The 11070-nt window shown below is 41.9% G+C and overlaps 2 protein-coding genes across 2 annotated transcripts in view; one reads left to right on the top strand and one right to left on the bottom strand.

Annotated features, from left to right (window-relative positions):
- Positions 1–2556: 2556 nt before the first annotated feature.
- Positions 2557–5670, top strand: cav3 (caveolin 3). Its single transcript, XM_014132858.2, has 2 exons — positions 2557–2894; positions 4568–5670. Exons 1-2 carry the CDS (start codon positions 2778–2780, stop codon positions 4907–4909), a joined length of 459 nt encoding a protein of 152 aa, XP_013988333.1. The 5' UTR covers positions 2557–2777; the 3' UTR covers positions 4910–5670.
- Positions 5671–6372: 702 nt separating this feature from the next.
- LOC106565581 (isotocin receptor) overlaps positions 6373–11070 on the bottom strand; it is a 30808-nt gene continuing 26110 nt past the window's right edge. The window contains exon 3 of the mRNA XM_014132859.2: positions 6373–8179. Within this exon, the coding sequence (XP_013988334.1) occupies positions 7926–8179 (254 nt within the window). The 3' untranslated portion in view covers positions 6373–7925. The remainder of the gene's footprint in view (positions 8180–11070) is intronic.

Below are 11070 nucleotides of genomic sequence, written 5' to 3'. Positions count from 1 at the left end.
GCTTGACAACCCTCCCCTATTGTAGACCACCCCTCCCCCCCAGTAAATTGAGATCTGTCCCTTATGCATATCGTCCATTGCTTATTACAAGTAATTCCATGACAAAACTCCATTACAAAAAATGTACATGTGAAATACATTTTCCTAATTGTTAACGTAAGTACAGTTGAAGTCGAAAGTTTACATACACCTTAGCCAAGTACATTTAAACTCAGTTTTAAACAATTCCTGACATTTAATCCTAGTAAGAATTCCCTGTCTTAGGTCAGTTAGGATCCCCACTTTATTTTAAGATTGTGAAATGTCAGAATAATACTAGAGAGAATGATTTATTCCAGCTTTTATTTCTTTCATCACATTTCCAGTGGGTCAGAAATGTACATACACTCAATTAGTATTTGGTAGCATTGCCTTTAAATTGTTTAACTTGGGTCAAACGTTTTGTGTAGCCTTCCACAAGCTTCCCACAATAAGTTGGGTGAATTTTGGCCCATTCCTCCTGACAGAGCTGGTGTAACTGAGTCAGGTTTGTAGGCCTCCTTGCTCGCACACGCTTTTTCAGTTCTGCCCACAAATGTTCTTTAGGATTGATTTCAGGGCTTTGTGATGGCCACTCAAATACCTTGACTTTGTTGTCCTTAAGCCATTTTGCCACAACTTTGTAAGTATGCTTGGGGTCATTGTCCGTTTGGAAGACCGATTTGCGACCAAGCTTTAACTTCCTGACTGATGTCTTGAGATGTTGCTTCAATATATCCACATAATTTTCATCCCTCATGATGCCATCTATTTTGTGAAGTGCACCGGTCCCTCCTACAGCAAAGCAGGGCCACAACATGATGCTGCCACCCCCGTGCTTCACGGTTGGGATGGTGTTCTTCGGCTTGCAAGCCTCCCCCTTTTTCCTCCAAACATAACGATGGTCATTATGGCCAAACAGTTCTATTTTTGTTTCATCAGACCAGAGGACATTTCTCCCAAAAGTACGATCTTTGTCCCCATGTGCAGTTGCAAACCGTAGTCTGGCTTTTTTATGGCAGTTTTGGAGCAGTGGCTTCTTCCTTGCTGAGTGGCCTTTCAGGTTACGTCGACATAGGACTCAGTTTACTGTGGATATAGATACTTTTGTACCTGTTTCTTCCAGCTTCTTCACAAGGTCCTTTGCTGTTGTTCTGGGATTGATTTCTTTAGATTTTCCCATGATGTCAAGCAAAGAGGCACTGAGTTTGAAGGTAAGCCTTGAAATACATCCACAGGTACACCTTCAATTTACTCAAATGATGTCAATTAGCCTATCAGAAGCTTCTAAAGCCATGACATCATTTTCTGGAATTTTCCAAGTTTTTTAAAGGCACAGTCAACTTAGTGTATGTAAACTTATGACCCACTGGAATTGTGATGCAGTGAATTATAAGTGAAATAATCTATCTGTAAACAATTGTTGGAAAAAGTGTCTGTGTCATGCACAAAGTAGATTTCCTAACCGACTTGCCAAAACTATAGTTTGTTAGCAAGACATTTTTGGAGTGGTTGAAAAACGAGTTTTAATGACTCCAACCTAAGTGTATGTAAACTTCCGACTTCAACTTTATACATCAACACCTGCTGACCTGCAGTATCACTTCTGCTTTCATCAGTGCATGGATGAGTAGAGGTGGATGAGTCAATGACCGGTAAGGATACAGAGAGAGGATCACGTTTGCCTTTTATGAATGAAGGGAAGAGATGAAGACACCGAGCTGGGATTACAACATGAACCCTGTGCTAGTGACCAGAGGGTTACACAGCTAAACAACATTCAATGACTTTTGGCCTCTGTTCCTTTCCATTACTTGCCTGAAAGAAAAGGAGAATCAAAACAAAATAAAATCATTCAACAAAAAAATGGTTGAATGATGACTGATCTGGAAAATTCAATGTATGATCCTTCTCGTCCTTTACTTAATTCCTTTATCAGTTGTCAGTCATTTAGATAAAAAATGTAGACATTTACTTATACAGATGTAGGATATTAATTTGATCATTTTCTCACAGCAGGAAAATAATCCTTCTGCAACAGGAAATGTGAATTATTGGGTGGATAATAATCAATAGACATTTCTGTAGGGGTTGATAAATGTTTTGTTAGGGTAAATCAATTCTGAAACGTTAAAGTGGAAATTACAAACTTTAGAAGCCTTTTTAAATCTAGAGTACACTGCAAGTTTGAATGTTTTTCTGTGCAGGAAATTTCCTGCATCAACGGGGTGATCAAATGAAGATCCTACATTTGCACTTTGCTAACTACGCATACAGTATATTCAGTGGATTACTGTTTATGACAAAGACCTACATTCTTCCTTTCTGGAAGTTTTGGGTCAGTGTGGATCGTACAGTAGTGAACTGTTGGTGTTAGTCGGAGCAGGAGTAGGAGAGTTCTCACTGCGGTGGAAATTCATGCCACCATGTAAACCCTGCCCAGCTGACCCCACAGCCCAGTGTGAAATTTGACACGGCTCTGGGGTCCCCTTTAAGACATACTTTTGCTCTGTGTGAGCTATAGTGTGTGTGTGGTGTGTTGTGTGGCGTTAGGTCCCAATTTTCAGCAGGACGTCTGCAGCAGCTGTCCACTGGCATTTCAGCCGTGTCATCACAGTAGTGAGAGGGGGGGATCAGTGAGACCGAGGGGGCTGCCTGCAGTCTACTTTTGTGGGTTCACTCTCGCTGTCCTTGGCCCCAGTCCTCCACACTTCACTACTCTCCCTGACTCTGCCCAAGTCTAGGCCCACGTCCCCACCATGGCCGACCAGTACCAGTACAATACCAACGAGGAGAAGATTGTGAAGGACAGCCACACCAAGGAGATCGATCTGATCAACAGAGACCCCAAATTGATCAATGAGGATGTGATCAAGGTAGGTGAACCATGCTGACGCCATCCACTCACACACACACTGAATTTACAGGTTTAAATCCTTTTTGCCTAAAGTAAGGAAAGACAAGTTTTAAACCTTAGTTTAAAACGTAAGTCTAAAGTCTAAACTTAAAGTCAACACAGTACACTGTAGTATGTTGCTGTGTTCCTGCCAGGAAGGTCCCAAAATAGTCCCAAGGCCTTGTGCCTCAGCACGGCACCCAGGTTTTATTTCTGGAATGGGACTGAAGGGGTGTGACAGAAAGGGAAATTATGAGGCTGTTTCTTTTTGGAGCTTCATCACTGCTTTTCTTGTGTTTTTCACGTTTACATACATTAGTAGCAATCACGGTGCTATAATTCCCCAGAGCTCAGGAGAGCATGGAAGGAGATAAAACAGGGCATATGGCAAAACGTTCATTTACTTGAGTGAGTCATGTTAAGCATGTTTCTTACATGTGAGGGCCAAGGGCACTACTTCTCTGGATTTTATTGTGAGAAGTTTTGTACATGTTAAGTAGATGATAGGATGATAGGATTTATATCGAATGGAACACATTCTATAATCCAATATTATCTACACAATCTTAGTAGTTTAAGTTACAGTATGAGCTTGAAGTTTTCAAAAACTGTACAGAATGACATTTTCCTGTTGTCAAATCATTAATTTAAAACTTAGCTTGTTTTTTCTGTTTTGTCAATTTCAACTGCTCATCTAAATTGTACTAAGAAATGTTATATTAAAATACTAAGTATGGAAAGCATGTCTACAATTTTAAAGGTGTGTTAAAATGAATAGACTGGGATTCAGAAGTAGAACTTCTTATAGTATTTCATATTATGAAAATTGGTTTAGCTTTGTTAGGAATCTGTTGCATGTAACATCCCCCTGTCATGATCACTGACAAGTTCATTACCATTCAGGGTTGAGTTGCAGATGTCTATGCAACAGTGAGCCAGGATTTTGTAAGGACCAGGTATTGGATACTGAATACAACAAGCAATTACAAACTGGGCCATCGTAAGCCTCATGCATCTTACATGAAGGAACTCTTAGTTTCCGGAAACTTGATCCAAATTGTGATCTGAGATAAGTTCGGACTATACATATTCATCAAGTGTGCAAAAATGAGGGACATAGTTTTAAGCTACACTGGCACTGAGATAAGTGCAAAGTAACAAACAATCACCTGAAAGTTGACATGGTTCTCGTCACTCATAAATAAACAAAGATTATGTTAGGACACAGAACAGATATGAGCATGGTATAGTCCCCCAGTAAACTGTGTTTATTTCATTACTATGTATCCCAGGCATTAGTGATGAAAACAGTCATGGTGCTGAGTCACAATAACACATGTATGTTTACATATCACATTGATTAGTGAGGAAACTGTGAAGGGATTTAATCAAGGGTGCATTGTCACCAAGCGCATTGCTCTTGACTTTAAAAGGGAATTTACGCTTGAGCCGACATCCGCAGCATTTACCGTGACTGCTTCGTGAACATTGCGAAAATTACCTTTAAAAGGCATATTGTCAGCAGTGCAATTGGCTTGAATGACAACGTGCCGTTGATTGAATCCTGGCTCTGGTGTTGGGTACTCAGACAACCCTCAACTCTTTCCTCAGTGAGGTTCCACTAACGTTGTCCATGGTATTCCCTCCCTGCAGGTGGAGTTTGAGGATGTGATCGCAGAGCCCGACGGCACACACAGTCTGGATGGGGTGTGGAAGCTCAGCTACACCACCTTCACCGTGTCCAAGTACTGGTGCTACCGCATCCTCTCAGCCATCTTCGGCATCCCTATGGCTCTGCTCTGGGGCTTCCTCTTCGCCTGCATCTCATTCTGTCACATCTGGGCTGTGGTACCCTGTATCAAGAGCTGCCTGATCGAGTCCCAGTGCATCAGTCGCATCTACTCCCTCTGCATCCAGACCTTCTGTGACCCCTTCTTTGAAGCCCTGGGCAAGATCTTCAGCAGTGTGAAAGTGGCCTTGCGCAAAGAGGTCTAGACACTCACACCACCGCAGTGTTTACACGTGTTTGGATGAAACGCTACACCCTTTTTATCCGCCAGACCAGATGACCAGTCCTGGTGTCCTCATATTTCCCAAGACACCCCCCCGCTACCCTTACCCAGCCCAAAGCCCAGGGCCTCGCCCGTCTCAGCCCTTTGAGTCCTGACATGCTCAGAGCGACCAGTGCCACAAGAGGCTCTTTGACAGCTGCAGCATGGTTGGGTGACAGCTCTGGTTCTGTTGGAAGGCAGAGAGCTGTCTGTTCATTGAGGGAATATAGGGCTGGCAGCCATGGCATGGGCAGGACTTGTGTCCCAGAGTGAATGTATTTTGCGATGCTGAGTAAAGTGGCTTTGTAGAAAACAGCTAGCTACATTTTGAAGTGTTGCATTTTGATTCAAATGTAACACAACATGACATAAACACCCCACTGACACTAACGGCATTGCAGCACCCGTGGAACAATATACAATCTCTACTATATTGGCCAAGTCTGAATTGATATACTATATTAAACAGTCAGATGTGTGTGTGTGTGTGTGTGTGTGTGTGTGTGTGTGTGTGTGTGTGTGTGTGTGTGTGTGTGTGTGTGTGTGTGTGTGTGTGTGTTTTGTTCCTAATGGTAAACTAGTCGATGTTGTGCAATGGAAAAGATAATTGTAGTGCTTGAACAAGATTATATCGTGTTTTACAAAATGAATAAGATGCAGTTTCTTTACTGAATCATTTTGATTAAACACATCCTAAATTGTTAATTTTGCTTCACATTTCTTTCACATAAGCTTCTAATAACTTGACTGTGTGGGTGTACAAACTGTAAGAACATTAGGAAAAAAGGAGACCCAGGTTTTAAAATTACAAGTGGAATGTTCTAGTCGCAGGTCCTACAATTCAGCCAAGTGCGTGGTATCAGAGTGTATGCTAAATATCTCACTAAAAATACACAACATTGGTAATATTGCATTTGTTTATGTATTGATTGAGAAAGAGATGTACAAAATATCTGTTGTTGGCTTATGAGTGGGAGAACACTATTTGGGTTTATTTGAATTGTTATCACAGATTGTTATTATTTCAAAACATTCACAAGAGCCTTGACACATTCTCTGCCCTTAGTACATCCTCTTGGTCTCTACCCCTGTTCAGGTCTCCATTGCCCTGTCATTCCTTCTTTTTGTCACCAGGTGGAACCAAGAACAGTTCTGCTCATCGGAAGGTAGGGATAGAAAAGCCAATTGCGAACCACTGGTCTGGATCCCGACATGGCAGGTTGTGATTGACAATACTGAAAATCTTACAAAGAAAAGTAGAATTGCTCTAACTGTCTCCTTCTTTCTAAGAAATGTATGTGCATGAATCAGCCTCTACCAAAATCGAATGGTTAAATTAGAGTTACAGAGGCTCAACATGAGCCTCAACTCCATTTGATGCAAAGAAATAAATTCAGACTCACTTGATAGAACACATACAATTTATTTCAAATAAATAAGAGATACTTTTCCAAAATACAACACTCTAAATACAAATAAGACAATTATGCTTTCTACAAAATGTTCAGTAGCCTTAAGGACAAGTTGAAAACCAAAACATTTACAGTAAAAGGAGAAGCCAACTTCTGCCTTTTGATACTGACATTTTTGATGTGTACAAGGAACGGTGTGTCAAGTAGATTCAATATTAAGGCAGGTCACCCTCTTTATGCAATAGTTTCTAGAATACATTGGATACAATGAGGTTTCTCCCCCAATTCGGCGTTTTCTGAGTGTGTGCAATCCATTTCACAATCATACTTAGCAACATAGAAGACACCAGCCTAACACTCAAAAAGTACAGACAGAGTAATTATGTAGAAATAAAAATGCGTGCCAAAATACACCACAATTTTCATAGAAGTACATTTGGACGTGTGTGTTCATCCTAGGGGGAAATGGTGGCTAGTTTGTTGAGTTGCTTTCTGTAAGAATATGTAAGTTAACCTTAAAGGGGCAATCTGCAGTTGCTACATCCATTTTTGGACTTAGAAATGAATGATATGTACACATTGATTCTTAAAGAATATAATTATAAATGCCTCGAGCTTAAATCAACTGTCGTACACCATCAGAACCCAAAATATAAGCTTGTTTTACTCCAATGTTGGTAAACAAAGTAAATGTAAACAAACACTTTATAGCCTCAAATGATACTTTTGATATCATGGATGGTCAGTCTGTGTTTCCATAGCTGTCTATGAATTTGAGAGTGGTTACATTTCAGCTTTTTACCGAAACAGGGGCAGGCAGAACTCTTTGTGATTGTTTCAACTGCTGATTGCCGCTCTAACAACTTGACAGATATCACCGTTGTTATAAAGCTAGGACATTTCACAAACTGGATAGTTGAAACGTACTGTGTGTGTGAACTAACACATGGTGCAATGCAGCAAGACATATGCAACAGGAGAGTAACTTAACCTTCAGGTTGACAAAGTTAAAATGTCCCTCTGGATTGGTCAGTATTCACAACCCAAACCACTATTACAGAACTCTTTGACACAGAGTCTGTGGCATGTTAATCGCTTTTAAGTCCATGGTGAGGAGAATACAGCTCTCTCCTCTCCTTTCCTTGGTTTGGAGTGACAGACAGTCAGTCCTTCATTTTCCATTCACCACCTACTGTCCTCCTCCGCAGACCAAATACGTAAATCCATCAGTCTGAAAACACAATCAATGGATGACTCACTCTGATCTGCGACAGGACATTTGGCTGTGAGAGGAGACATTCAACAAAATGTCCCCAAATAAATCTGCTTCATCTGTACAACAATCAATTGTTCATTCTATTCTTGACCAACTGTGTCTGATACAAAAAAAAGCAGTGCAATAGTATTAGGGGAGTCTCCCCTGGAGCAGGACAAGAGAAGGGGAAGGACAAGTCTGGGTTTGGGGCGGCGGTGAGGTTTGGGAGGGGGGATTCACAGTTCTGACCTGCGAGGGGGGGGGGGGGGGGGTACCATTGGAAGGAGGGCGTCTCATGTGGTGGAGGTCTGTGTGATGCTCCTCTGGCTGCTGGTGCTCTTGATGACGTAGGTGGAGGAGTTACTCTTGCGGCTGGAGTCATGGTCACGTTCGCAGTGGCATTGGGAGGACTTGAGATAGCGGGCCGAGCAGCACAGGAAGTTCTGCCTCAGGTCTGAGAACAGGTGGCCTGCGAAGCACATGTAGATCCATGGGTTACAGCAGCTGTTCAGACTGGCCAGCAGCATGGAGATGATGAAGGGCATGGCTGGGGAAACAAGACAAACAACTACATTACATTTTTACTGATACATCAATCACACATGATTGCAAATTGACAACTGGTGCTAGAAGTGTGTTCTAGTGTTTTATAGTTAGGGTTACAAAGCTACCAGTAATTTACCAAAGTTACGCAAATCCTCAGTCATTTTGTTAATTAACTGGTAATCTATGGCAATCTATGGTAACTTTGGTAATTAGTGGGACTTGCAAAGCAAATGTCCCATTTTAAATCTTCGTCATACTTCTTCTTCTTCTAATTTGCAACGCTACTCCTCCTACACGTTTAAGCAAGAAACTTCATTCAAACTTTAAAACGTGCAGATCGGTGTGCTTGTAAACAACTTTTTGAGATCTTTTAATCTTTAAAAATTATTAAGCTTTTAGTATTTTTTTGTCCATTTTCATCCACTTTAATGGGATTTCCTCAACATTACAAAAGGCCCCATTGTGACGTCATCACTTCCAACATTCCATTCACTGTAAATACAGCAATGCAAGTTTTAACACAAATCAGCTACCCCTTTGCCAACAACGTAGACAAAAAGTTAGAGCTTATGAAATCTTTGTCTACTTCTCAACTACTGACCACAACCACACAACTACTGACCACAACTACAGAACCCCACAGCTACTGACCAAAACGACTGACCACAACTAATGACCACACATTCAGTTGTGCAACTGACTATGTATTCCCTTAACCTTCACAACTACTAACCCAACAACTACTGAACATCTCTCTCCTGTTCCACAGAGCCTACACACAGTCAGAGCTTGGCTACCAACAGCTCACACACACTCTCTGGGGGGGGATCTAATCAGAAGATGAACTAGAGGTAAACAGAAATCCTGTTCAATGAGGGAGAGCATGGTTTGTTGTTTTGGAAAGTCTATTGAAAAGTTTCTTAGTACTCAGCTAGCAATGAGGAATCGGCCCAAAAGCGTACCTCTTCCGGGGGGCCAGAATTGATTGAATCGGCCCGAAATCAGGTGTTGGTCTCGGCCCAGAATCAAAATGAATGACTGCCCAGAATCAGCCCGATGTACGTCTAACGGAATTCAGTCGACTTTGCCAGCATCTTACCAGAATCCCCCCAGAAGCGGCCCAATGCAATTTTAAATATATGTATACAAATTTACCTGTTTTAGTAATTTTAAATATGACTATTATACATTTTATACATACAAATGATACCCATCCATGGGCTCCCGAGTGGCGCATCGGTCTAAGGCACTGCATCTCAGTGCTTGAGGTGTCACTACAGACACCCTGGATTGAATACAGGTGCACAATTGGCCCAGCGTTGTCCGGGTTTGGCTGGTGTAGGCCGTCAAAGTAAATTAGAATTTGTTCTTAACTGACTTGCCTAGTTAAATAATCCACAATTTTTAAGAATAATTTTGTTTCTTTATTTATTTTTTACCCCCTTTTCGTCATATCCAATTGTCTTGTCTCATCTCTGCAACTCCCGTACGGCCACGTGAGAGGCGAAGGTCGAGAGCCGTGCGTCATCCGAAACACAACCCCGCCAAGCCGCACTGCTTCTTCAATGCACACTTAACCCGGGAAGCCAGTCACACAAATGTGTCGGAGGAAACACTTGGTGACCATGTCAGCGTGCATGCGCCTGGCCCACCACAGGAGTGGACATCCTGGCCAGCCAAACCCTCCCCTAACCAGGATGACGCTGGGCCAATTGTGTGACACCTTATGGGTCTCCCGGTTGCGGCCGGCATGGGTATCGAACCAGCAGCTGTAACAATGCAGGCTGCGATGCAGTGTCTTAGACCGCTGCGCCACTTGGGAGGCCCCATCCACAAAGTTTTTAATGCTTATCAATTGCCTTGCACAAAGTATCAAAATACTAAAATACTACTTAAACAGGACTCTTAACGAATTTAATTTAAATGTAAATTACATTTTTTGATCAGAGAAACAATGAGAAATATAGAAAAATAATGAAATAATGAAACGTTAATTATATAAAGCAGCCCGTGTAATCATTTGCCAGAGAGTAGCCACAATCGGCCCAAGCCCCAATTAATATATTTGGGCCAGATAACTCACAACGGAATCGGCCCGAGCTCAATCCCCGCATCCCAGTAATACTGCCGAAGGCGGCACAGACTCGGGCCACATGACGTCGGCTGAGTATGACTCTCAGCCGAGTGCCCCGACTCTCAGCAGGAATCGGCTCAGATCCACTGTGCTAGCTGGGTAGCTAGCTACCTGTTGAGTTTGGATCCCGCAATGCGGTTGGCATCAGTTACTGGGACTGCTACTATCTGTCCAGTGATCCTGCCGACCAACGCCGGGTCTGAGGAGCTGTTTGGCGTAGCAGTTAGCCTAGCTGCTAGTTAGCTCTCTATTGCCTATCAAGCTAGCGGCATTGTCTTGAGGGCTTAAACGCAGCCTGCGATTGTTGGAAAAGCTTCCAGGTGAAGATGGTTGAGAGAATGCCAAGAGTGTGCAAAGCTGTCATCATTGCAAAGGGTGGCTACTTTGAATAATCTCAAATATAAAACACTTTTTTGGTTACTACATCATTCCATATGTGTTATTTCCTAGTTGTGATGTCTTCCCTATTATTCTACAATGTAGAAAATTGTAAAAATAAAGAAAACCCTGCTATGAGTAGGTGTATCCAAACTTTTGACTGGTACTGTATGTAAATAAGGTATTTCAGTTTATTTTGTATTTTTTTAATTTCTAAAATTTCTAAAAAACGGTTTTCACTTTGTCATTATGGGGTATTATGTGTAGATTGATGGGGGGGGGGAATGGTTTCATCCATTTTAGAATAAGGCTATAATGTAAAAGAAATGTGGAAAAAGGGAAGGGGTCTGAATACATACCCGATGCACTGTTTGTTGCTA

The sequence above is a fragment of the Salmo salar genome, chromosome ssa12 (genome assembly GCF_905237065.1).
Source record: "Salmo salar chromosome ssa12, Ssal_v3.1, whole genome shotgun sequence".
NCBI lineage: Eukaryota > Metazoa > Chordata > Actinopteri > Salmoniformes > Salmonidae > Salmo > Salmo salar.
The sequence above is the reverse complement of the archived record's forward strand: the minus strand, read 5'-3'. Positions and strand labels throughout refer to the sequence as shown.